The sequence below is a fragment of the Ahaetulla prasina genome, chromosome 15, assembly GCF_028640845.1.
Source record: "Ahaetulla prasina isolate Xishuangbanna chromosome 15, ASM2864084v1, whole genome shotgun sequence".
Taxonomy (NCBI): domain Eukaryota; kingdom Metazoa; phylum Chordata; class Lepidosauria; order Squamata; family Colubridae; genus Ahaetulla; species Ahaetulla prasina.
The window spans coordinates 16,194,492-16,220,508 of NC_080553.1; the positions used below are offsets into that span (position 1 = coordinate 16,194,492).

General features: G+C 48.5%; 1 protein-coding gene across 3 annotated transcripts in view; it reads left to right on the top strand.

The window, feature by feature from the left end:
* The window catches only part of SMTN (smoothelin), a 67,892-nt gene that overhangs the window by 35,074 nt on the left and 6,801 nt on the right, over nucleotides 1-26,017 (top strand). For all 3 annotated transcript variants that reach the window (XM_058157996.1, XM_058157998.1, XM_058157997.1), the window contains exons 13-20: nucleotides 13,346-13,489; nucleotides 14,038-14,113; nucleotides 16,370-16,522; nucleotides 17,372-17,434; nucleotides 18,648-18,711; nucleotides 21,663-21,833; nucleotides 23,530-23,653; nucleotides 24,117-24,268. In XM_058157996.1, coding sequence (XP_058013979.1) covers nucleotides 13,346-13,489; nucleotides 14,038-14,113; nucleotides 16,370-16,522; nucleotides 17,372-17,434; nucleotides 18,648-18,711; nucleotides 21,663-21,833; nucleotides 23,530-23,653; nucleotides 24,117-24,268 — 947 coding nt within the window. The remainder of the gene's footprint in view (nucleotides 1-13,345; nucleotides 13,490-14,037; nucleotides 14,114-16,369; nucleotides 16,523-17,371; nucleotides 17,435-18,647; nucleotides 18,712-21,662; nucleotides 21,834-23,529; nucleotides 23,654-24,116; nucleotides 24,269-26,017) is intronic.

The window sequence follows — 26,017 nt, forward strand, 5'->3', positions numbered from 1 at the left end:
TGAGGAAGTAACCAAGATGGGAGTCCTTCGGCACTCAAAAGGGAGGGGAGCAGCCAGCCAGGGTTCTGGGTGCGATTCGGGATGGAGGGATGCAGAAACTGAAAAGGGCAGAAGCGAGGCGAGCGGGTCGAGAGCCGGGAACTCGATCTCCGGGCGAGTCCTGCATTATTCAGGTCCGCCGGGAAGGAGAGACTGGGAACAGCTGCTCAGGTGAGCAGGATGGGCCTCCTCTTCCTCTTCCTCCTCTTCCTCCTCTTCCTCCCTCCTTTCTGCTGGGACCTGCGAGAAATGCCCCCCCTCCTCCTCCCCGCAGGTGGGTGAGTCCAGGGGATCCCCCTCTCGGCTGGAAGTATTTGAAAGGGAATGTGGGCGGGGGGGGGCTCAGCTCTCTCGGGCCGTCCGGTGGGATTTTTGGCTTGTGCCGGAGCCCTTGTGCCTGGCCTGCTCGGGAGGGAAGGTGGGTAAGGGATGATGGCGTTCAGGTCACAAAAGGGGATCACAGCAGCGGTCGTAAACATGAAACAGTTGCCCAGCGGCTGGATCTTGATCACGTGATCTTGGGGGTGGAAAGGTCTCTTTCTCTCTCTTCTTTTTTTTCTCTCTCTCTCTTCGTCTCTTTTCTCTTTCTCCCTTTCTCTCTCTTTCCCTCTTTCTTTCTCTCTCTGTCTTTTCCCTCTCCCTCTTTCTCTCTCTCTCTCTTTTTCTCTTTCTCCCTTTCTCTCTCTCTTCCCTCTCTCTTTCTCTCTCTCTCTTTTCCCCCTCTCTCTTTTCCCTCTCCCTCTTTCTCTCTCTCTCTCTTCCCTCTCTCTTTCTCTCTCTGTCTTTTCCCCCTCTCTCTTTTCCCTCTCCCTCTTTGTCTTTTTCTCTTTCTCCCTTTCTGTCTCTCTTCTCTCTCTCTCTTTCCCTCTTTCTCTGTCTCTCTCTCTTTCTTTCTCTCTCTCTTTTTCCTCTTTCTCTCTTTCTCTCTCTCTCTCTCTTTTCCCCTCTCTCTTTCCCCTCTCCCTCTTTCTCTCTTTTCTTTCTCCCTTTCTCTCTCTTTTCCATCTCTCTTTCTTTCTCTCTCTCTCTCTCTTTCTCTCTCTCTTATTCGTTTTGTAGAATTCTCTGACCCGCCCTAAGGAGCTTTTCTTAATGGATGAGACCCAGCTGGTCCTTTGGATGAAGGAATATTGTATAAGAACATGTGAGGGGTACCATATTGCACAAGTGTGTGAGACAGATCGAGTGTTGAGCGCTCAGTCACTTTACCGCCCTTGTCTGCTGCTCAGATTTGTCTGGGTTTGAGTTCTGGGGCAGGAGACCCTCCCACCCTCCCCTGCTTTTTTCTCACACACCCTCTTTCAGAGAGTTCTTCTCAAAGAAGAACCCCAAACTCTTTGAAGCGTCTCCGGGAGGACATTCTGGCCACAATGACACTCCGCAGAGTGTGAGGGTAAGGGAACGGACCCTTTGCAAAGGAAAAGCTGTTTTCCAGGACAAGCCCAGCTCCTCCTCTCTCCCCCCCCTCCATTCCCCTCCAACCAGCCGGGTCGCTTGGCTCCTGTCCAGCCCTCTGTGCTTGTCTGTCACGGGAAATGCCACCCAGGACGGAGGGCTTCTCCCCGACCAGAATAGCCGACCACTGACATCAAGGCTCAGCCCGCCGCCCAGCCCACCTTGTGACCCGCGGACCAAGGCAGGCAGCCGAGAAGACCGGGGTCTGCTTTCTCTCGGGACGTGACGCCTGGCCTGCACCTCGAGGCAGCTCTCCGCCACCCCTGAACGGCCCGCTTTTCGTTTTGCGCCTCGCCTTGGCATCATGCCTGGGGTGCCCACCCCCGATGTGGAAGAAAGGCAGGAGTCACCTGCGGCCGGCTCCGAGGACCCGGCGTTGCAAGGGACCCCTCGCCAGATCCTGGAACAGCGGGTGGCCGAGGCGAAGCGGGTGGTGAGCCTGCTGGTCTCGACCATCGGCCACCTGCGCCAGGAGGCCGCGACCCTGCGGGCGGAACAGCAACACCTCCGCGAGCACATGGAGAAGCTCCGGCAATTCCTGAAGCAGGAGAAAGAGCCCAGCACGGCGGGGCAAACATCGGAAGATCCATGCGTCCACACTGAGGGCACCGCGACAGCTAAGGAGCCGGCAACCCACGGTCCAACCTCCGCCGACCCCGGGAAGCCTTCTGAAATGCCTGTGTCAAGCAACACCGAGAGCCCCTCGGCTGCAGGGAGCAGCGAGTAGTTTTGGTGCCCACCCACCCACCTACTTCTCCTTGGAGCAGAAGGGCGTGGCTGGCCCTGTTCTCCTCCTGGCACAAAGAAGGAACAAAGACGCTTCTGCCCCCCACACCAGTCAGCACCTTAAAACATCACCTTCCAGATCTCTTCTCTGAAGACCACCACCCCACCCCGAATCGCGGGACTCTTTTTTTTTTTTTTTGAGGACCCCAGAGAGATTCCTAGTTCCTCCACCTCCAAAGAAATTTAAATGAACATTCAAACAAGGACATTACTGAAGCCCGGCGCTTTGCGGTGGAAAGCGAGGCGGAAGAAACCCGGCGGCGGAAAGCGCGTGCAAAGCTTCAGTAAAATTGTACCGCTTTACGACATCGTATCACTTTGTTGTGTTTCTGGAGGAGGGGGGAGATTATGGGGAGGGGGAATTGAGGGGAAGGGGAGAAACCAGGTCCTGATTCTCCTGGCTTTAGGGAGCTTTGCTATCTGGGCAGAGGCGTCTCTCCTGCACTCGAGGTGGGGGGCATAGCTCAGCCTCGCCGGTGTCACCTTACCGAGAAGAAAATATGCTGTCCTATAAATAGAAGCTGGTTTATTTTTTTTTCCCAGGTTGTTTTTCCTAGCAGTCTCCCTCGAGGCAAGCTTGCAAATGAGGCTGGGGGCAGCAGCGCCCAGAGGGGGTTTCTAAAAACCTCGGCCGCCTCCAGGTGTGCAGATTTCAAAACTCAGAATTGCCAGCTAACTTTTCGTTCCAGAATCCTTGGCTAGCAAATCTAGGTCACAGGGGGAAAGGGGCAGGAAATAACGGGGATCTGATCTAACCTTCTGGGATCAAACAGATCGAAGCTAAATAGATCTGGTGACGGGATCGGGCCTTGAAGCCAAGAGAGAGGGAAGTGGGGGGGGAGAGAGAGAGGGAAGAATGTTGTTGGAATTGAATAACATAGAATACTATGTTTCTCCGAAAATAAGACCCTGTTTTATATTTTTTTTGAACCCTGAAATAAGCGCTCGGCCTTATTGCCATGCGCTCAAAAGCCCGATTGGGCTTATTATCAGGGGAATGTCTTATTTTGGGGGAAACAGGGTAGATAAATAGATAGATAGATAGATAGATAGATAGATAGATAGATAGATAGATAGATAGATAGATAGATAGATAGATAGAAAACAGACAGACAGACAGACAGACAGATGATAGATAGATACAGACAGACAGACACAGATAGACAGACAGACAGACAGATAGATAGATAGATAGATAGATAGATAGATAGATAGATAGAAAGATAGATAGAAAGATAGATAGATACAGACAGACAGACAGACAGACAGACAGATAGATAGACAGACAGATGATAGATAGATAGATAGATAGATAGATAGATAGATAGATAGATAGATAGATAGATAGATAGATAGATAGATAAACAGACAGACAGACAGACAGACAGATGATAGATAGATACAGACAGACAGACACAGATAGACAGACAGACAGATAGATAGATAGATAGATAGATAGATAGAAAGATAGATAGAAAGATAGATAGATAGATACAGACAGACAGACAGACAGACAGACAGATAGATAAACAGACAGATGATAGATAGATAGATAGATAGATAGATAGATAGATAGATAGATAGATAGATAGATACTGTAGATTGATAGTTAGATATCGTGTTTTCCCGAAAATAAGATCCTGTCTTATTATTATTTTTTGAACCCTGAAATAAGCGCTCGGCCTTATTGCCATGCGCTCAAAAGCCCGATTGGGCTTATTATCAGGGGAATGTCTTATTTTGGGGGAAACAGGGTAACATAGAGTGGGAAGGGACCTTGGAGGTCATCTAGTCCAGCCCCCTGCTTAAGAAGGAGACTCTATCCCGTTCCAGACTGTCCATTCTCTTCTTAAAAACCTCCGGTGATGGAAGCACCCACAACTTCTGGTGGCAAGCGGTTCCACTGGTTAACTAATTGTCCTCGCTCTTGGAAAGTTTCTCCTTAATTCCAGAGGTGCTGCTTCTCTCCTGGATTACTTTCCATCCGTCGCTTCTTTTTCTTGCCTTCCGGTGCTTTGGAGAAGGAACAGGGTTGGAAGGGACCTCGGAGGTCTTCTAGTCCAACCCCCTGCTCAAGCAGGAGGCTCTAAACGCTTAGAACATAGAACTGGAAGGGACCTTGGAGGTCTTCTAGTCCAACCCCCTGTTCCAGCAGGAGAACCTATACCATTTCAGACAAAGGGCTGTCCAATTTCTTCTTGGAAACCTCCAAGTGATGGGGCACCCACAGCTTCTAGTGGCGAGCCGTTCCACTGGTTAATTAATTGTCCTCACGGTCAGGAATTTTCTCCTTAATTCCAGGTTGCTTCTCTCCTCGGTTAGTGCTTTGGAAAATAAGATAATAATAATAATAATAATAATAATAATAATAATAATAATAATAATAATAATAATAATAATAATAATAATAATAATAATAATAATAATAATAATAATGTTTCAATTTGTATACCGCCCTTCTCCCGAAGGACTCAGGGCGGTGAACAGCCAAAATAAAATACAAACAGAAACATACACCATCATTAAAACAACCCTTAAAAAACTGATTCAAATTTGCCAGAAAATTTAAAAATAACATTACACCCCATAAAAATTGCAGAAATTTAAAACCCACAATTAAAATTTAAAATTTAGAATTTAAAAATCAGGCCAGTCCAGTCAAACGGAATAAATAGCTTTTAAGTTCGCGGCGAAAGGTCCCAAGGTCAGGTAGTTGGCGAAGCCCGGGGGGGGGATGCTCGTTCCACAGGGTAGGAGCCCCCACAGAGAAGGCCCCACACAAGTTATTATTATTATTATTTATTATTTATTAAATTTTTATACCGCCCTTCTCCCGAAGGACTCAGGGCGGTGTACAGCCAAAATAAAAACAAAGATGTATACAATTTAAAACAACAATTAAAAAGAGCAAAATTTAAAGGCTGATTATTAAAATTTAAATTAAGAAGTTAAAAATATTAAAAAACCCAATTAAAATACATCACTAATTATGCCAGTCCCGCTTTAATGAATAAATATGTTTTGAGCTCACGACGGAAGTTGACCTCCCCCGCCCCTTCCTCTTCTTTGTGGCAGCCCCTCAAATATTCAAGTTGCTCCCCCTTTCATTTAGTCCTCAGCGCCTCCTCGTCTTCCGCCTTTCGGCCCCTCTCAACCAACAGAGGCAGCTCTTCGCCCTTCAGATAGGTTGGACTACAAAGCCCATCGTCCTCGGGCAGCTTGGAAGACTAAAAATCTCAACGTGTCTGGAGGGGGGACCGAGACGGAGGGAGGCCGTTGCCGATATCTTAAAAGGCGGGCAATTCACACACACACACACACACCGTAGTTGAGACTGAAATTTCTTTTGCTGGTTTCGGCCGTTAAAACAAATCGTGAATCTTGATTTTAGCCGTGAAGCAAATCGTGTGGTCACTAAGTGAATCCGGCTCCCCACTCCCACCCCCCGGTTGACTTGGTTTGTCGGAAGCTGACTAGGAGGGTGTCGAACGGTGGTCACATGAGCCGATGATGATGACTCAAGGCTATAAGATGGTGGTGGCTCAAGGCTATAAGAAGCCTGTTATTAAAACACAGCGGCCTGCAATTACTGCAGGTTCTAGTCCCACCAGGTCCAAGGTTGACTCAGCCTTCCATCCTTTATAAGGGAGGTAAAATGAGGATCCAGATTGTTGGGGGGGCAATAAGTTGACTTTGTAAATATACAAATAGAATGAGACTATTGCCTTACACACTGTAAGCCGCCCTGAGTCTCCGGAGAAGGGCGGGATATAAATGTAAACAAACAAAAAAAAAAATGATGATGCAGCTGTCATACGAGGCAACCGACTCACCCTCCCCGAGTCACTGGGAACGCCGCTCTGGTCATGAATGGGAGCAGTGGTCATGAGGCAGTTTTTTTTTCCCCCAGGACAAGTAGTCCTCGACCTACAACCACATTGGAGCCCACCAAATTTCTGTTGTTCAGCGGGACACCTGTTAGTTGAGTGTTGCCCCCATTTTTACGACCTTCCTCGCCTCGGTCGTTAAGTGAACCACGGCGATGGTTGATAAGGCCATAGGGTAGGGCTCCTTCATGCGACCTCTGTAGCCAACCGTGGTGACTCGATTACAGAATATATAGAATATATAGAATGACAGGGTTGGAAGGGATCCTTGGAGGTCATCTAGTCCAAACCCACCCCCCGCCCCCAGCTCAAGCACGAGGCCCTATACCATTCCAGACAAGTGGCTCTCCAATTCTCTTCTTTTAGAATAGAATAGAATAGAATAGAATAGAATAGAATAGAATAGAATAGAATAGAATAGAATAGAATAGAATAGAATAGAATAGAATAGAATAGAATTTTTTATTGGCCAAGTGTGATTGGACACACAAGGTATTTGTCTTTGGTGCATATGCTCTCAGTGTACATAAAAGAAAAGATACTTCATCAAGGTACAACATTTACAACACAATTGATGATCAATATATCAATATAAATCATAAGGATTGCCAGCAACAAAGTTACAGTCAAACAGTCATAAGTGGAAAGAGACTGGTGATGGGAACTATGAAACGATTAATAGTAGTGCAGATTCAGTAAATAGTCTGACAGTGTTGAGGGAATTATTTGTTTAGCAGAGTGATGGCCTTCGGGAAAAAACTGTTCTTGTGTCTAGTTGTTCTGATGTGCAGTGCTCTATAGCGTCGTTTTGAGGGTAGGAGTTGAAACAGTTTATGTCCAGGATGTGAGGGATCTGCAAATATTTTCACGGCCCTGTTCTTGATTCATGCAGTACACAGGTCCTCAATGGAAGGCAGGTTGGTAGCAATTATTTTAAAAAGCCTCCCGTTTCCACCGAACGGTTGATCCGGGATTCCAGAATGACAAAGAGTTGGAAGGGACCTTTGGAGGTCATCCTCCAGGGATACGTCGACTCCCTGACCTCCGGACCTCTTTCGACGGCGAGCTCAAGACATTTTGGTTCCACCGCGCAGGGCTGGCCTTAATAGTTTTCATGGGGCTTTTTATTAGAGTTTTAATTATTTTTACTCAAACTGAATCGGTTTTTTTTTTAATAATGTTTCAATTTGTATACCGCCCTTCTCCCGAAGGACTCAGGGCGGTGAACAGCCAAAATAAAATACAAACAGAAACATACACCATCATTAAAACAACCCTTAAAAAACTGATTCAAATTTGCCAGAAAATTTAAAAATAACATTACACCCCATAAAAATTGCAGAAATTTAAAACCCACAATTAAAATTTAAAATTTAGAATTTAAAAATCAGGCCAGTCCAGTCAAACGGAATAAATAGGTTTTAAGTTCGCGGCGAAAGGTCCCAAGGTCAGGTAGTTGTCGAAGCCCGGGGGGGGGAAGCTCGTTCCACAGGGTAGGAGCCCCCACAGAGAAGGCCCTCCCCCTGGGGGCCGCCAGTCGACAAGTTATTATTATTATTATTTATTATTTATTAAATTTTTATACCGCCCTTCTCCCGAAGGACTCAGGGCGGTGTACAGCCAAAATAAAAACAAAGATGTATACAATTTAAAACAACAATTAAAAAGAGCAAAATTTAAAGGCTGATTATTAAAATTTAAATTAAGAAGTTAAAAATATTAAAAAACCCAATTAAAATACATCACTAATTATGCCAGTCCCGCTTTAATGAATAAATATGTTTTGAGCTCACGACGGAAGTTGACCTCCCCCGCCCCTTCCTCTTCTTTGTGGCCGCCCCTCAAATATTCAAGTTGCTCCCCCTTTCATTTAGTCCTCAGCGCCTCCTCGTCTTCCGCCTTTCGGCCCCTCTCAACCAACAGAGGCAGCTCTTCGCCCTTCAGATAGGTTGGACTACAAAGCCCATCGTCCTCTGGCAGCTTGGAAGACTAAAAATCTCAACGTGTCTGGAGGGGGGACCGAGACGGAGGGAGGCCGTTGCCGATATCTTAAAAGGCGGGCAATTCACACACACACACACCGTAGTTGAGACTGAAGTTTCTTTTGCTGGTTGTTAAAACAAATCGTGAATCTTGATTTTAGCCGTGAAGCAAATCGTGTGGTCACTAAGTGAATCCGGCTCCCCACCCCCACCCCCCGGTTGACTTGGTTTGTCGGAAGCTGACTAGGAGGGTGTCGAACGGTGGTCACATGAGCCGATGATGATGACTCAAGGCTATAAGATGGTGGTGGCACAAGGGTGTAAGAAGCCTGTTATTAAAACACAGCGGCCTGCAATTACTGCAGGTTCTAGTCCCACCAGGTCCAAGGTTGACTCAGCCTTCCATCCTTTATAAGGGAGGTAAAATGAGGACCCAGATTGTTGGAGGGCAAGAGGCTGACCCTGTAAACCGCTTAGAGAGAGGGCTGGAAAGCCCTGCGAAGCGGTCTCTTTAAGTGTTAAGTGCCATTGCTATTGCATCCGGATGTCCCGCCAGAAGGCCGAGGGGCCCGGTGCAGCCTTAACCAGGCCGCTGTGTCTTTTCAGATGGACGCCGAGTTACCGACGCAGCCCAAGGCGGCCCTGCTGACTAGGACAGAGAAGGAGAAGGTGCCGGAGGAGCGAAAACCAAACCGACTGAGCGCTGAGGAGTTGAAACAGTTTATGTCCAGGATGTGAGGGATCTGCAAATATTTTCACGGCCCTGTTCTTGATTCATGCAGTACACAGGTCCTCAATGGAAGGCAGGTTGGTAGCAATTATTTTAAAAAGCCTCCCGTTTCCACCGAACGGTTGATCCGGGATTCCAGAATGACAAAGAGTTGGAAGGGACCTTTGGAGGTCATCCTCCAGGGATACGTCGACTCCCTGACCTCCGGACCTCTTTCGACGGCGAGCTCAAGACATTTTGGTTCCACCGCGCAGGGCTGGCCTTAATAGTTTTCATGGGGCTTTTTATTAGAGTTTTAATTATTTTTACTCAAACTGAATCGGTTTTTTTTTTAATAATGTTTTAATTTTTGTATTCTTGTTTTTTACCTTGTTGTCAACCACCCTGAGTCCTTCGGGAGAAGGGCGGTATATAAATCAAAAATAATAAATAAATAAATAAATAAAATCTAGTCCAACCCCCCACCATGTCTGACAACCGGCTGTCCAGTCTCTTTTGTCCAGCCTCACCAGATCTTGGAAGGTTTGTCCTTCCTTCCTTATCTCCCTTCCTTCCTTCCTTCCTTCCTTATCTCCTCCCTCCTCCTCCCTTCCTTCCTTCCCAGTGGTTAGAATGCAGCATTACAGGCTAATTCCGCCAACTGCCAGCAGTTCGATCCTGACAGGCTCAAGGTTGACTCAGCCTTCCATCCTTTATAAGGGAGGTAAAATGAGGACCCAGATTGTTGGGGGGGCAATGAGTTGACTTTGTAAATATACAAATAGAATGAGACTATTGCTTGACATAGTGTAAGCTGCCCTGAGTCTTCGGAGAAGGGCGGGGTATAAATGTAAACAAAAACAAAAAAAATGATGATGCAGCTGTCATACGAGGCAACCGACTCACCCTCCCCGAGTCACTGGGAACACCGCTCTTGTCATGAATGGGAGCAGTGGTCATAAGCCAGTTTTTTCTCCCCCCAGGACAAGTAGTCCTCGACCTACAACCACACCGGAGCCCCCAAATTTCTGTTGTGCAGCGGGACACCTGTTAATTGAGTGTTGCCTCCATTTTTACGACCTTCCTCGCCTCGGTCGTTAAGTGAACCACGGCGATGGTTGATAAGGCCAAAGGGTAGGGCTCCTTCATGTGACCTCTGTAGCCAACCGTGGTGACTCGATTACAGAATATATAGAATGACAGGTTGGAAGGGACCTTTGGAGGTCATCCTCCAGGGATACGTCGACTCCCTGACCTCCGGACCTCTTTCGACGGCGAGCTCAAGACATTTTGGTTCCACCGCGCAGGGCTGGCCTTAATAGTTTTCATGGGGCTTTTTATTAGAGTTTTAATTATTTTTACTCAAACTGAATCGGTTTTTTTTTTAATAATGTTTTAATTTTTGTATTCTTGTTTTTTACCTTGTTGTCAACCACCCTGAGTCCTTCGGGAGAAGGGCGGTATATAAATCAAAAATAATAAATAATAATAATAATAATAATAATATCAGAGTTGGAAGGGACCTTGGAGGCCTTCTAGTCCAACCCTCTGCCCAGGCAGGAAACCCTACACCATCTCAGTCAGATGGTTATCCAACATCTTCTTAAAAATTTCCAGTGTTGGAGCATTCGCAACTTCTGCAGGCAAGTTGTTCCACTCATTAATTGTTCTGTCAGGAAATTTCTCCTTAGTTCTAAGTTGCTTCTCTCCTTGATGAGTTTCCATCCATTGCTTCTTGTTCTACCCTCAGGTGCTTTGGAGAAGAGCTTGACTCCCTCTTCTTTGGGGCAGCCCCTGAGATATTGGAAGACTGCTATCATGTCTTCCCTAGTCCTTCTCTTCATTAAAGTAGACATACCGAGTTCCTGCAACCATAACATAACATAACATACTAACAGAGTTGAAAGGGACCTTGGAGGTCATCCTCCAGGGATACGTCGACTCCTGACCTCCGGACCTCTTGCTCAAGACATTTTGGTTCCACAGCAGGGCTGGCCTTAATAGTTTTCATGGGGCTTTATTAGAGTTTTAATTATTTTTACTCAAACTGAATCGGTTTTTTTTAATAATGTTTTAATTTGTATACCACCCTTCTCCCGAAGGACTCAGGGCGGCTTACACTATGTCAAGCAATAGTCTTCATCCAAGTGTGTTTTAAGCTCACGAACCTTCCGTCATGAGCTCAAGACATTTTGGTTCCACAGCAGGGCTGGCCTTAATAGTTTTCATGGGGCTTTTTATTAGAGTTTTAATTATTTTTACTCAAACTGAATCGGTTTTTTTTTTTAATAATGTTTTAATTTTTGTATTCTTGTTTTTTACCTTGTTGTCAACCACCCTGAGTCCTTCGGGAGGAGGGCGGTATATAAATCAAATGTGATCAATAAATAAATAAATAAATAAATTTATATATTATATACAAAGTCAACTTAATTGCCCCCAACAACCTCAGGTGCTTTGGAGAAGAGCTTGACTCCCTCTTCTTTGGGGCAACATTTGCCGTGGTTTGTTCCCCCCCCCCCCGAGGAATGGATCGAAGGAGGCCGAGAATAATTTTTTTGCAAGCCCGCAAAGACCTTTTCTTTTTAGCCAGGGGACGCTGGCCTATAATAAGCTGTGCCCACATGCTGTGTGGCGTGCGATGCAGCGATGCCAGGCACCGGAGGATATTCTGCCTCTTTTGCTCGCCGCCTTTGGCTGAGGGTCTCCATTTCTGCAGTGGCCCTCGCGGTGTGTTTTTCCGACCTGGCTGATGTCCTGCCTTGGCGTTGTGCGGGGATGATGCCAACAGGGAGTCGGCGTAACCAGTGGTGGGATTCAAATAAACTTAACAACCGGTTCTCTGCCCTAATGACCAGCTGTGTAGGTGTGGCTCGCTGGGCATGTGACCGTGTGGGCGTGGCCCACTCAACGTCACTGACGTCGATGGGCGCTTCGTCTTAACTGTTACAATGTAATAAGGGTTTAACCGGAGAGGCAGTTTCTGTAAGCAGGGCAATAAAGATGAGGCTAGAAACCAGAATACTTCGTTCCTGCCTTCCTTACAGGATTAGCTTTGTAAAGTGGGGAAAATAAAACAAAATAAGATTTCTTCCTACAACTGGTTCTCCGAACTGCTTAGAAAGTTAACAACCGGTTCTCCCGAATAGGTGCGAACCGGCTGAATCCCACCACTGGGCGTAACCATTTTGGGGGGGGCTGCCTGGAGATGCCAAGCTTCCCCTTGAGTCCCGTTCACAAAAAAACAGCTTGCAACTAAGCCCTTTAATCCTAGACGGGCTTCAGATAATTTACCTACCGGTTCGCTGGGAGGAAAGGGAGGGAGGGAGGATCCTTCCACCCGTTTTGATTTAGCTATCGCCTCCCTGGTGGCGCAGTGGTTAGAATGCTACTTCTGCTGCCTGCCGGCTGCCTGCAATTTTCCTGACTGCAGTTCAAATCTCACCAGGCCCAGGGTTGACTCAGCCTTCCGTCCGTCTGAGGTCGGTAAAATGAGGACCCAGATTGTTTGGGGTGGAGCAAGAGGCTGACTCTGTAAACCACTTAGAAAAGGCTGTGAAGCACTGTGAAGTGGTATATAAGTCTAAGTGCTATTTTCCTTCCTTCCTTCCTTCCTTCCCTCATCTCCTTCCCTTCCCTTCCTTCCTTCCTTCCTTATCTCCCTTCCTTCCTTCCTTCCTTCCTTATCTCCTCCTCCTCCCTCCCTCCCTTCCTTTCTTATCTCCCTTCCTTCCTTCCTTCATCTCCTTCCTTCCTTCCTTATCTCCTTCCTTCCTCCCTCCCTTCCTTCCTTATCTCCTCCCTCCCTCCTCCCTCCCTCCTCCCTTCCTTCCTTCCTTATCTCCCTCCCTCCCTCCCTTCCTTCCTTCATCTCCTTCCCTTCCTTCCTTCCTTCCTTATCTCCCTCCCTTCCTTCCTTCCTTCCTTATCTCCCTTCCTTATCTCCCTCCCTCCCTCCCTCCCTCCCTTCCTTTCTTATCTCCCTTCCTTCCTTCCTTCATCTCCTTCCCTTCCTTCCTTATCTCCCTTCCTTCCTTCCTTCCTTCCTTCCTTATCTCCCTTCCTTCCTTATCTCCCTCCCTCCCTTCCTTCCTTCCTTCCTTATCTCCCTCCCTCCCTCCCTTCCTTCCTTCCTTCTTTCCTTCCTTCCTTCCTTTCTTCCTTCCTTCCTTATCTCCCTCCCTCCCTCCCTCCCTTCCTTCCTTCCCAGTGGTTAGAATGCAGCATTACAGGCTAATTCCGCCAACTGCCAGCAGTTCGATCCTGACAGGCTCAAGGTTGACTCAACCTTCCGTCCTTCCACAAAATGAGAACCCAGATTGTTGGAGGGCAAGAGGCTGACCCTGTAAACCGCTTAGAGAGAGGGCTGGAAAGCCCTGCGAAGCGGTCTCTTTAAGTGTTAAGTGCCATTGCTATTGCATCCGGATGTCCCGCCAGAAGGCCGAGGGGCCCGGTGCAGCCTTAACCAGGCCGCTGTGTCTTTTCAGATGGACGCCGAGTTACCGACGCAGCCCAAGGCGGCCCTGCTGACCAGGACAGAGAAGGAGAAGGTGCCGGAGGAGCGAAAACCAAACCGACTGAGCGCTGAGGAGCTGAGCAAAATTGAAGAAGAAGACGTCTTGGATAAGATGGTACGTAGCTGCTGCCTAGCCTGCCCTTCGTCCCTCCACCTCAGGGTGTTAAACGATTGGCTTACATGGCTTTGAAAACAAATGTAGGCCAATTCACTGATTGCTATAGTTGTGAGTGGTGCGGTGGCCTAGAGGCGGAGCTCTCGCCTCACAATCGGAAGCCTGTGAGTTCGATCCTAGGTAGAGGCAGATATTTCTCTCTCTGGTGAGAATATTATCTGCTGAACAAAACTCCGCACTGGCGACAGGGAAGGTCATCCGGCCAGTAAACATTTCAGCTCCATTCAATTGACCAGCCTCCCAGCAAGGGATTTTGGGGTTGTTAAAAGAAGACGATCGATAGGTATAGTTGCGGGCGCTAAGAGGAACCTGCCTATTCAGAGACAATCTTACCTCTTTATAATCCAGATGGGCCTCAGTTTACGACCACAGAGTTTTATGTCGCTGAGTCAGAGAATATTCTTAAGTGAGCTTTGCCCCATTAGAATAGAATAACACGAGTTGGAAGGAACCTTGGAGGTCTTCTAGTTTACCTTTGGTCTCTGCAGTTGGACCAGACCAGAGACTTCGAGGAGCGACGTCTCATCCGGGCAGCCATGCGGGATCTGCGCCAGCGGAAGCGAGGTAATTTCGAACGGTCCCTAAATAAACCGCGGTAAGTCGAGGACTATCTGTACTGGCTTTATAACGAATAAAGGCAGGGCATTCTTGCTCAACGTCTGTTCAAAGATTTATGACAGACATAGTCCAGAATGCGGCTGCGCGGGTGATAGTGGGAGCACCTCGTTGCTCCCACATAACACCTATCCTGCGCGGCCTGCACTGGCTGCCGGTAGCCTTCCGGGTGCAATTCAAGGTGCTGGTTACCACCTTTAAAGCGCTCCATGGCTTAGGACCGGGCTATTTACGAGACCGCCTTCTGCCACCGATAGCCTCCCAACGACCTATGCGCTCCCACAGGGTGGGCCTGCTCAGGGTGCCGTCGACCAAACAATGTTGGTTGGAGGCCCCCAGGGGGAGAGCCTTCTCTGTGGCGGCCCCGGCCCTTTGGAATGAGTTGCCTCTGGGGTTACGCCAACTCCCCGATCTCCGGACCTTCAAACGTGAACTTAAGACTTTATTATTTCATCGTGCGGGACTGGCCTAAGCGTAATTTTTAATTGTAATTTTAAATGGGTTTTATGTCGGTCTATGACCGTTTTAGTTTGATTTGGCCTATTAAATATTTGTTTTTAATTCTGTTTTAAATTTGTTGTTTGTACTTTGTATTTTAAATATGGCTGTGAAACCGCCCTAAGTCCTTCGGGAGAAGGGCGGTATAGAAATTAAATTATAAATAAACTAAAATAAATAAATAAGAGCTACTTAGGACTTTCAGGACTTCTCATTGGCGTTTCTCCCCCTGCGACCCAGTATCGTATTTTGGGCCCTTGGCATGCCATGCCAGCTGGCACTTATAGCCATTTCCAGTGCCCGCAAGCTTAGGACTGCAATTTTGGGGCAGGTTTTTGTGAGTTTTGGGGGCATTTCCTTCCGATTTCTGGCCAACGGTGCCCCATGGACCAAAATGGCTTCGCTTAGTGACCAACTATAACTTTTTCTTTGTGAGCATGGTGCTTGCTTAACGGCTGCGGCATTCGCTTAAGGACCATTGCATTCCCTGCCATGTTTGCTTAACGAACACCCCATCCCAAAAAAAAAAAGCTCACAAAAATCGGGCGGAATTGGTTTTCATATTTGCAAATACACCCTAGATATGATAAAGATTCCAAGGCAGAAGGTTTTTATAATAATTTGACTAGCTTAGATAAAATTTTAACAGGTACTGACGAAAATTTAATTAAAGAATTATACGGACACCTATTGGAGGTTAAACTGGAAGAAGAACAAGTTAAAGAAACAATGATCGCTTGGGGGGGAAAACTTTGGATTGATTTAGAGGCATGGCAAAAATTATGGTCGCAAAACTGTAAAATGACAAAAATCAGCCGGCGCCCCACTTAAAAAAAACCCGCCACAATTAAGGACAACAGTTCAAAAGCTCTATTAGGGTCATAAATCAAATTAGCCAAGTGGGTTTTTTTTTATTTTTTTTATTTATTTTTTATTTGCATTTATATCCCGCCCTTCTCCGAAGACTCAGGGCGGCTTACACTATGTCAAGCAATAGTCTTCATCCAAGTGTGTTTTAAGCTCACGAACCTTCCGTCGTGAGCTTAAAACACACTTATTTAGGTGCGCAGGACTGGACTAGGTTTTTTAGATTTTTAAATTTTTGAAATTTTAAATTTTATATTGATTTTAATTGGTTTTGGTAATCAGGCTGGTTAGAATAAGTTTTTTATTTGTGTTTTAATCTGTATTTATATGTCCTTTTTATATGCCTGTTAACCGCCCTGAGTCCCTCGGGAGATAGGGTGGTATACAAATGTGATCAATAAATAAATAAATAAATAAATTTATATATTATATACAAAGTCAACTTAATTGCCCCCCAACAATCTGGGTCCTCATTTTACCTACCTTATAAAGGATGGAAGGCTGAGTCAACCTTGGGCCTGGTGGGACTGGAACCTGCAGTAATTGCAAGCAGCTGTGTTAATAACAGACAAACTTAGTCTGTTGAGCCACCAGAGGTTGGATGAGGAGGAGGGGTGTGTGTCTCTTGGCCCCCTCTCATCTTTCTTCGCCTGCCCCCTACCCTTGGAGACGGAAGGAACCTCTTCCCCCTCCCACCCACCCACCCAAAACCAAGCAGGCCATGGAGTACGGCTAGCCAGGCGCTCTTCGGGGAAGGGTAGAGGGGGGAAAACAGCCTTCCAAATGCCCAATGATTCCTGCTTGTGAAACAATTTCTCCCCCCTCTCCAATTTTTTGCAGACCAGCGAGAGAAGGAGCGGAACCAGCGGCTGCAAGAGGCCAAGGCGAAGGGGGGCTCTCACACCACCGAGACCACCGCCCAGCAAAGCCGGACGTCAGCGGACGGCTCAGCCGTCAGCACGGTCACCAAGACCCAGCGCCTCGTGCAGTCCAGTAAGAGGGGGGGCGAGGGAGGGGTGGGGGGGAGGAATAAATGTCTTTCCTGGGGGGGGGAGGGGGCGGCGGTCATGCAAATAACAGCATAATATAACAGAATAAGGGATGCGGTGGCTCAGGGGCTAAGACGCTGAGCTTGTCGATGGAAAGGTCGGCAGCTCAGCGGTTCGAATCCCTAGGGCCACGTAACGGGGTGAGCTCCCTGACTTGTCCAAGCTTCTGCCAACCTAGCAGTTCGAAAGCAGGTAAAAAAATGCAAGTAGAAAAATAGGGACCACCTTTGGTGGGAAGGTCACAGCGTTCTGTGGGCCTTTGGCGTTGAGTCATGCCGGCCACATGACCGTGGAGACGTCTTCGGACAGTGCTGGGCTCTTTGGCTTTGAAATGGAGATGAGCACTGCCCCCTTGAGGCGGGAATGACTAGCACGTATGTGCGAGGGGAACCTTTACCTTATAACAGAATAACAAGAGATGGAAGGGACCTTGGAGGTCATCTAGTCCAAACCCCCCTCTCCCGCCCGAGCAGGATACATCAAGGGTATCAAGTTCAATTTCATTTTTTTTATAGACAAGTTTTATTAAATTTTGTCTTTTACATACATATTTTATGAACAGAGTATTGGCCGGGAACATCATACATCTTAAGCAGGTACTTAGTTGAGACCTAGGACGCTGGCAGCCACCCGTCTCAACCGTCAGTTCCAATCAATGATATTTGTGATACACTTTTAAATGTTCAACTCGAGCTTCACGTTTAATGAATAAAAGATTATAATAATAACAACAACAACCCCGGCCAGCATAACTAGTCCTGTCTCTTCTCCCTCTCTGATTCTTCTGTTCCAGATGATGGCAACAAAGCGTCCCGCACAATCACAATGGAGGCAAGCTACACAAAGAGATCAGAAAGTAAGTTTTCTCGGTCTCTTCTTACTCTGTGTGTGTGTGTGTGTGTGTGTGTGTGTGTGTGTTTGTGTATCGAACCAAACCCAATTAAATAAACCTGGTTAATCTAGGCCGCAGGCATGTCAAGGTGAATGGAGTTAGAGCAGTGTTACTCAGAGTTGGCCACTTTAAAATGGGGTGGATGTCGACTCCCAGAATTCTCCAGCCAGCGTGGAAGTCGACGCCTGCACATCCTAAACCATGTTGGCAGGGGGAATTCTGGGAGTTGACGTTCACCCCTCTTAAAAGTCACCGCGGTTGAGAAAACATCAGGCCTACACAACCAATTGGATTGAGGGCAGCTTTGTAACGGGGGTGGGGGAGGTTGGGGTAGGGGGAGCTTCAGTGATCACAGTCATTTGGGCAAGGAGCAAGTCTGTGGACTTTTCGGAATATAAGACACCTAAAAGAGGGTGGAAATGTTGGTGCGTCTTATACACCGAATACAGCCATTTTTGGCCTCCCAAAATCCCTCCCCATGCGTCCTGTTTTTCGCAAAAACGGGATGCGCAGAGGGTTTGGGATGCCTGTAGAGTGCTCCTGGGGGCCGGGGAGGGCAAAAACGCGACGCGTGGGGGGTTTGGGAGGCCAAAAACAGGCCCGTTTTTTTGCAAAAATAGGGAGATTTTTGCCCTCCCCAATCCCCAGGAACCCTGTGCAGGCCCCATTTTTGCAAAAAACAGGCCCGTGCCTGGCCTCACAAGCTCCCCCACCCCATGTCATGTTTTTGCCCTCCCCCGCCCCCCGGGGCACTCTGCGGGTTTCCCAAACCCTCTGGGCATCTCATTTTTGCACAGAGGGTTTGGGAGGCCTGCAGAGTGCTCCTAGGGGCCGGGGAGGGCAAAAACTTTTTTTTTTCTTGTTTACTTCTTCGAAATCTTGATGCGTCTTATAGTCCGGACAATACGGTAACTTCTCCTTTCCTCTCACTTCTGGAGACGATGGGAACGGACAGGCCCAGCGGTTTTCAACCGTTTAGGATTGACATTCCCCTCTGCAGAAATTGATCTTCGGCCAAAATATGCCGGGGGCTGCTTCGGGGAAGGGGCCCTTGTGAGGCGAGAGGGACCCCGTGAACCAAAAGGTGCCCATTCCTGGCATTTTGAGTGGTGTTCAAAAGCTTCTCTTGGGATCCGAAGTCATTTCCTTCTCTTCCTCTCTTCCTGCCCATTTCTAGAAGATGGCAACACCTTTGTCCAGACCAAATCCTACAGCTCGTCATCTTCCAAGAAAGTGGGCAGGTAAGACCCCTCCCTATTCGAATCTTCTGAGCCGTGCACCGCTGCCATTCTGGGGTGCAGCCAAGACTTGCAGTGTTCTGACCTAGCCGTTCCCAAACCACAAAGCAGACTCCTTGTCCCGACAAAAAAAACCCTTTTTGTTAAGTTACTGTGAATTCCTCTCATTCACACTCAGCAAAGTCTCTCAAGGGAGAATTTACAGTCAAAGAGCTTATCAGGCTCCGAGAGCTACCAGGCTGGCTGATATAACTTGGCAAGGAGACTCGGAGAGTCACAAACCAATTAGGTGAACTAATTTTCTCCTGCAAACTCCCCTCCCCATTCGCTCCTCTTTATTCCCTCTGGGTGGGACCATTCACCGTCCACCTGTGGCTTTACTCCCGAGTCGACCCTTGTTCTTTAGCTGTTCCCTTTGTCTGGCAACTCTGCGCATCCGCACACTGGGAACAGGCTCCAGCTGTTGGTCTGCCCCACTGATGTCTGACTCCGAAGGCAGCTGATAACTGGCATACCCCTGGCCCCCTCTCTGCCTCCGACGCAGAGCCCTCATCAGAGCCTTCCCCAGACCAGAGAGAGAGAGAGAGAGAGAGAGGGAGAGAGATTTATAGATTATAGAAAGATAGAGATAGGTAGGTAGGGATAAATAGATGATAGATAAGATAGGTATAGATAGATGATAGATAGATTGATAGATAGATAGATAGATAGATAGATAGATAGATAGATAGATAGATAGATAGATAGATAGATGGATAGATGGATAGATGGATAGATGGATAGATGGATTTATAGATTATAGAGAGATAGAGATAGGTAGGGATAGATAGATGATAGATAAGATAGATAGATAGATAGATAGATAGATAGATAGATAGATAGATAGATAGATAGATAGATAGATAGATAGATAGATAGATAGATAACAGATACAAATTATATATAGATTGAGAGATAGATTGATAAATTATAGATTTAGATATATAGAGAGATAGAGTTACTGTAGATAGATAGATAATAGATTTAGATTATAGATATAGATAGATAGATAGAAATAGATTATAGATATAGATTAGATAGATAAACAGATTGATTGATTATAGAGATAGATTATAGAGATAGATAGATTATAGAGAGGGTTAGGGTGTGTGCGCTCACAGTAAAAAAAATGCCAATAAAAGTTATCTTATGAGGAAGTGAAAAAAAAAACTCCCAGGGCTGGGTGATCCGGAAGGGTTTCTCTGGAGCCGGCCAAGAAGGGCGACCCAAGGAGGGGAAGGAGAATTTGTAGCCCCCCACCCCAGCCCCACCCAAAGGGACTCAAAACAGTCGAGCGACCAAAAACAAACAAACAAAAAAACCCGAACCCAGAGGGCCAGTAACTTATCTCGCTTGGTAAAACCGAGCAAGCCCTGGGAGTTGAGCTGAGCTCTCCTTTGGCGTACGTCTTTCTTTGGGCGTTATTTATATCCTGCTTTTAAGTAAGGCTCTCCAAGCAGCTGACGCCAGCCCTGAAAACACGCGGAGAAGAAAAAGCCGGCTAAAAATAAACTCGAATCCAAACAAAACATAAAAGGCGAGGAGGGGGGCCGTTCTTAGCCATCATCCACCCCTCCAACTCTGCAAGTTGGCACAGCCAAGCTTCGGCGGGCAGCTTCCTGCACCCCTCGCCCGTAGTTTGTCATCCAAAAAGAGACGGACCCTGAGAATGCAGGATGCAGATGGCACCTCTGCCTTTCTCTCAGGGGCGAAATAAACATTATGGGCCTTTTGGAGCTCAGTGTTCTGACCCAGGCTTCCTGAGACAGTAAAAAGCACACGCTTAGTCCCCAAAACCCTCTTTTTATTTCAACGGCGGTGAATTCTGTTCCTTCCCAGCCCCGTGATGGGCCACAAAGAGTTTGTAAAGAGCCCGACAGAAGTCTGCCACAATAAACACCCACCTTTATCTCCCTTGACACGCTGCCAAAGACCTAATTGGCGATTAGCTTTGCAAGGCCACACGGAGCACCGAGTCAAAACGGAGTTTCAGAGTTTAAACCGACCAGAACGAACAAAGTTGCTTCCTGGCAAAGGCTCACGTGTCTTTATGCCTTATGGGAGGGGCCAATCATCTCCAAGCCTTACTCCCAAGTCTCCCCTTTTGTCTTAACTGTACTTGCCTTCTGGCAACTCTGCGCCATGCGCGCACTGGGAACAGGGTCCCCCTGTTCTTCTACCTCGCTGACGTCAGACTCTGGAGGCTCCGGAGGCAGCACATAACTCCCAGATGGCCCTGGGCCCAGCTCTGCCTCCGACGCAGAGCCCTCATCTGACCCTTCCCGGACTCTAGGACTGGCCCATGTTCCTCCCCAGACTCCTCACTGTCAGACTCTGCTGCCAGCTCCGCAGGCTGCCGGCAGACCACATCACTCAAAGGGTACCTGATCAAAAGAGCTCGGTGTTTTTTGCTCAAAAGGGGCTGTTTTTTCAACTTGATTGGCCTTCCAAATCTTGCACAGATCTAGTGGTGGGCTGCTGCCGGTTTGGGGTGGTTCGGGCTGGTTTGGGCGAACCGGTAGTTGTGACCCGCAGGTAGCCCTGCCCGGGCGCAATCCCGTCCTATATTGCTTTGTATTTGACGCCGCATACATGTGTGGAAGGCATGCACAAAAAAAATGCCATGTTTATTGACACTGCACACATGTGCAGATGGTGTGCACGCTCACATTTGCAGTGCTGGGCGAACTGGTGTGTACAGTGTGACGCCCACCTCTGCAGATATCTCTTGGGGGGGGGGGGAAAGGGATGGAGGGCAGAGACAATGGATGCTATTTAATTGAATTAATAAATAACTTGCCAAGTACTTGAAGCTGATGTATTTGTCTTCTTGGAGAGGAGGGATGGAGGAATTCCCATTTTGCTCTGGAGTTTTGTCATTTTTTCCTCCTCTTTCTTCCGCCCCCTCGGCACAGCATCTTCGAACGGGAGGATCCGAGCCCCAGGTCCGGGAGCAGTCTAGCTGACTTGGAGCGGCGCCAAGCCGAGAGGAAGAAGGAGTTCATGAAGGCCCAGGCCATGCCCAAGATGTCCGCCTCGCAGGCACGCAAGGCCATGATCGAGAAGCTGGAGAAGGAGGGCGGGAGGTGAGGAGCTGGCCTTGAGGGGGAAGAAATGGGACCTGATGAGACCCTCTGGCTGGGTGGGGTGGGGGGTCTCTAACAATTTGACGTGGCCAACTCTCCATGGCCAACTCACCATCGCCAACTCACCATTGCCATTCCCCATGGCCAACTCCCCATGGCCAACGACTCATGGCCAACTTCCCATGGCCAACTCCCCATGGCCAACTCCCCACGGCCAATGCCTCATGGCCAACTCCTCATGGCCAACTTCCCATGGCCAACTCCCCAATGGCCAACGCCCTATGGCCAACTCCTCATGGCCAATTTCCCATGGCCAACTCCCCATGGCCAACTCCCCATGGCCAACGCCCCATGGCCAACGCCCCATGGCCAACGCTCCATGGCCAACGCCCCATGGCCAACTCCTCATGGCCAATTCCCCATGGCCAACTCCCCATGGCCAAGTCCCCATGGCCAACTCCTCGTGGCCAACGCCCCATGGCCAACTGACTATCGCCAACTGACCATTGCCAGCTCCCCATGGCCAACTTCCCATGGCCAACTCACCATGGGCATCTTCCCATGGCCAACTTGCCGTGGGACGACTTGCCTCCCACGTACACTAATATCAAAGAAACGGTGGAATAAAATCATTAAGGGAAGAATGCAAAAGGGGAGACAAACTGTGAATGACAATCAATCAGTCAATCGATCGATCAGAAGAGAGCTGGAAGGGACCTTGGGGGTCATCTACTTTTTAAAGAAACCCTGCTTCCGTTTTAATCCATCGGACCTCTTCTCCCTCTCCCCCCCCCACCCTACTGAAGGAGCCCCACAGAGGTTTGCTCATTTTGCAAACCTCAGTGGGGCTTTTTATCAGCATGTTCTCCTTCCCCGCCCGCCCCTCAAGGATTTCTGCTCCCCATTCCCAGCCTAAACCTTCCCGGAAGGAAACAGACAAGAGGCTGGCTTGGCTCCTTGAGCTGACATCTTGGCGGCTTACTGGAGGGACGCTCTTCCTGTGGGCTGCAAAACTCTTTATTTGCAAGGGCCTTTCGGTGGCTCGGTTCCCAGGGCAAGATGGTCCCCGAGGGAGGCCGCCTCCTGCCAAGGCTCTGGCTCTCCTAATCCAGCTGGTGCCTCGTTTTGTTCTAAATATAGCAACTTGCTCTGGTTCCTAACTTTCTTTTTTCCTTTCCTTTCTTTTCCTTTCCCTTCCTTTCTTTTCCTTTCCTTTCCTTTCCTTTCCCTTGTTTATTTTTCCTTTCCTTTCCTTTCCTTTCCCTTCCTTTCCTTTCCTTTCCCTTGTTTATTTTTCCTTTCCTTTCCTTTCCTTTCCTTTCCTTTCCTTCCCTTCCCTTCCTTTCCCTTCTTTTTCCTTTCCTTTCCTTTCCTTTTTCCTTCCCTTCCCTTCTTTTTCCTTGCCTTTCCTTCCCTTCTTTTTCCTTGCCTTTCCTTCCCTTCTTTTTCCTTGCCTTTCCTTTCCTCCCTACCCCTTTCCTTTCTTTCTTTCTTTCCCTCCTTTTTTCCTTCCACCCCACTCTCTCCCTTCTTTCCTTCCTTCCTTCCTTCTCTCTCAAGTGACACTTTTGTGCCACCAACACTCTGGTTGACGTCCAGGGAAAACTTTGGAGGGTGCTTGTTTTGGGAGGTGCCTGGGCCGGCTGGCCTGCCCCCCCAAAGCGGCTACGAATCGCCTGCTTTGTCTTCTCCACAGCCCCGCCAGCCCCGCGATGGCCCGGGTGGGCATCCAGCGCTCCTCCAGCTTCGGGGTCCCCAATGCCAACACCATCAAGCAGATGCTTCTGGATTGGTGCCGCGCCAAGACTCGGGGCTACGAGGTGAGCCCCCCTGCCCGCCTCGTGCGGCTTCCCTGGGCCTGGCCCTCTTTTTCTTGACCGCCCTCATTTCTCATGGGGGGCTCAGTGTGCTAAGACGCTGAGCTTGTCGATCGAAAGGTCGGCAATTCAGCAGTTCGAATCCCTAGCGCCGCATAATGGGGTGAACTCCCGTGACTTGTCCCAGCTTCTGCCAACCTAGCAGTTCGAAAGCATGTAAAAAATGCGAGTAGAAAAATAGGAACCACCTTTGGTGGGAAGGGAACAGCGTTCCTTCCGTGCGCCTTTGGCATTGAGTCATGCCGGCTACATGACCACGGAGACGTCTTCGGACAGCGCTGGCTCTTCGGCTTTGAAATGGAGAGGAGCACCGCCCCCTAGAGTCGAGAACGACGAGCATCTATGTGCGAGGGGAACCTTTACCTTTACCTTATCTCATTTCTCCCCCACCCCACCCCCGGGGCAGCACGTGGACATCCAAAACTTCTCCTCCAGCTGGAGCGACGGCATGGCCTTCTGCGCACTCGTCCACAACTTCTTCCCCGAGGCTTTCGATTACACGCAGCTCTCGCCCCAGGACCGGAGGCGCAATTTTGAGATGGCTTTCTCCGCAGCTGAGTAGGTATCCCTTTGCGGGGCAGGGTCTCTTCCGGCCAGCTTTGCCTGGATGGCTAGCTCCCAGAAGAGCTCCTGATCTCCCCCTACCTCGCCCAGCCAATAGCAACAGCACTTAAAGGCTTATAGACCGCTTCGCAGTGCTTTCTATTCCTCTCTCTAGCCGGTTTACGGAGTCAGCCTCTTGCCCTCCGATAATCTGGGTGCTCGTTTGACGGAAGGACGGAAGGCTGAGTCAACCTTCAGCCCGGTCAGGATCTAACTGCTGGCAGTTGGCAGAATTAGACTGCAATGCTACATTCTAACCAGAGGGAGGGAGGAAGGATGGATAAAAGGGAGGGAAGGGAGAAGGATAAAACGGAGGGAGGGGGGAAGGAAGGGAGGGCAATAGCACCTAGACTTATAGACCGCTTCATAGTGCTTTCCAGCCCTTCTCTAAGCAGTTTACAGAGTCAGCATATTGCCCCCAACAATCTGGGTCCTCATTTTACCAACCCCGAAAGGATGGAGAACTGAGTCAACCTTGAGACGGTCAGGATTAAACTGCTGGCAGTCGGCAGAATTAGCCTGCAGTGCTGCATTCTAACCACAGGGAAGGGAAGGAAGGAAGGAAGGAAGGAAGGAAGGAAGGAAGGAAGGAAGGAAGGAAGGAAGGAAGGATAAAAGGAGGGGGGAAGGAAGGGAGGGCAATAGCACCTAGACTTATAGACCGCTTCATAGTGCTTTCCAGCCCTTCTCTAAGCGGTTTACAGAGTCAGCCGATTGCCCCCCCAACAATCTGGGTCCTCGTTTTACAGAAGGATGGAAGGCTGAGTCAACCTTGAGACGGTCAGGATCGAACTGCTGGCAGTCGGCAGAATTAGCCTGCAATGCTGCATTCTAACCACAGGGAAGGGAAGGAAGGAAGGAAGGAAGGAAGGAAGGAAGGAAGGAAGGAAGGAAGGAAGGAAGGAAGGAAGGAAGGAAGGAAGGATAAAAGGGAGGGAGGGGGGAAGGAAGGAAGGGCAATAGCACTTAGACTTATATACCGCTTCATAGTGCTTTTCAGCCCTTCTCTAAGCGGTTTACAGAGTCAGCCGATTGCCCCCCCAACAATCTGGGTTCTCATTTTACTCATCTCAGAAGGATGGAAGGCTGAGTGGTCGAGGGTCCCCCAGGTAATTCTCCCTAGAGCTACGGTTGCTTCCTGTTCTAGCCCGCCTGTGTCACCTGTATACCTGTGTATAATCCTCGACTTACGACTTGCAGTTGAGCCCAAAAATGCACGTTTCTAAGCGAGGCACGTGTTAAGTGAGTTTTGTCCCGTTCTACGGCTTTTCTTGCTGTTGCCGTTCTTAAGTGGGTCGTTGCATTTGTGAAGTTAGCAAGCCGGCGGCTAAGTGAATCCAGCGTCCTCCATCGACTCTGCTTGGCAGAAGTTGATCACGGGACCCCGGGACACCGCAACCGGCATAATTACGAACCAGTGGCCAAGAGCCCAAATTTTGATCATGCGACACACACACACACACACACACACACACACACGATCAGCTGCTCGTGTTGAATCCGGCTGCAGTAATGTGCAGAAGCTGACCTGGCTGTTCGCTATTTGCTGCAAGACCGTCAGTGTTTGCAGCAGCAAGCAAAACGCAAGCAGAGGAGAGGAGTTTCAGTTTTACTGTCGGAGATCAGCACAGCACGCAGCTTTAGTACAGAACCATTGAGCTAAGCCACGCCCAGGCTCCTTGCTGTCTCCTTCCCTGTTGCTCA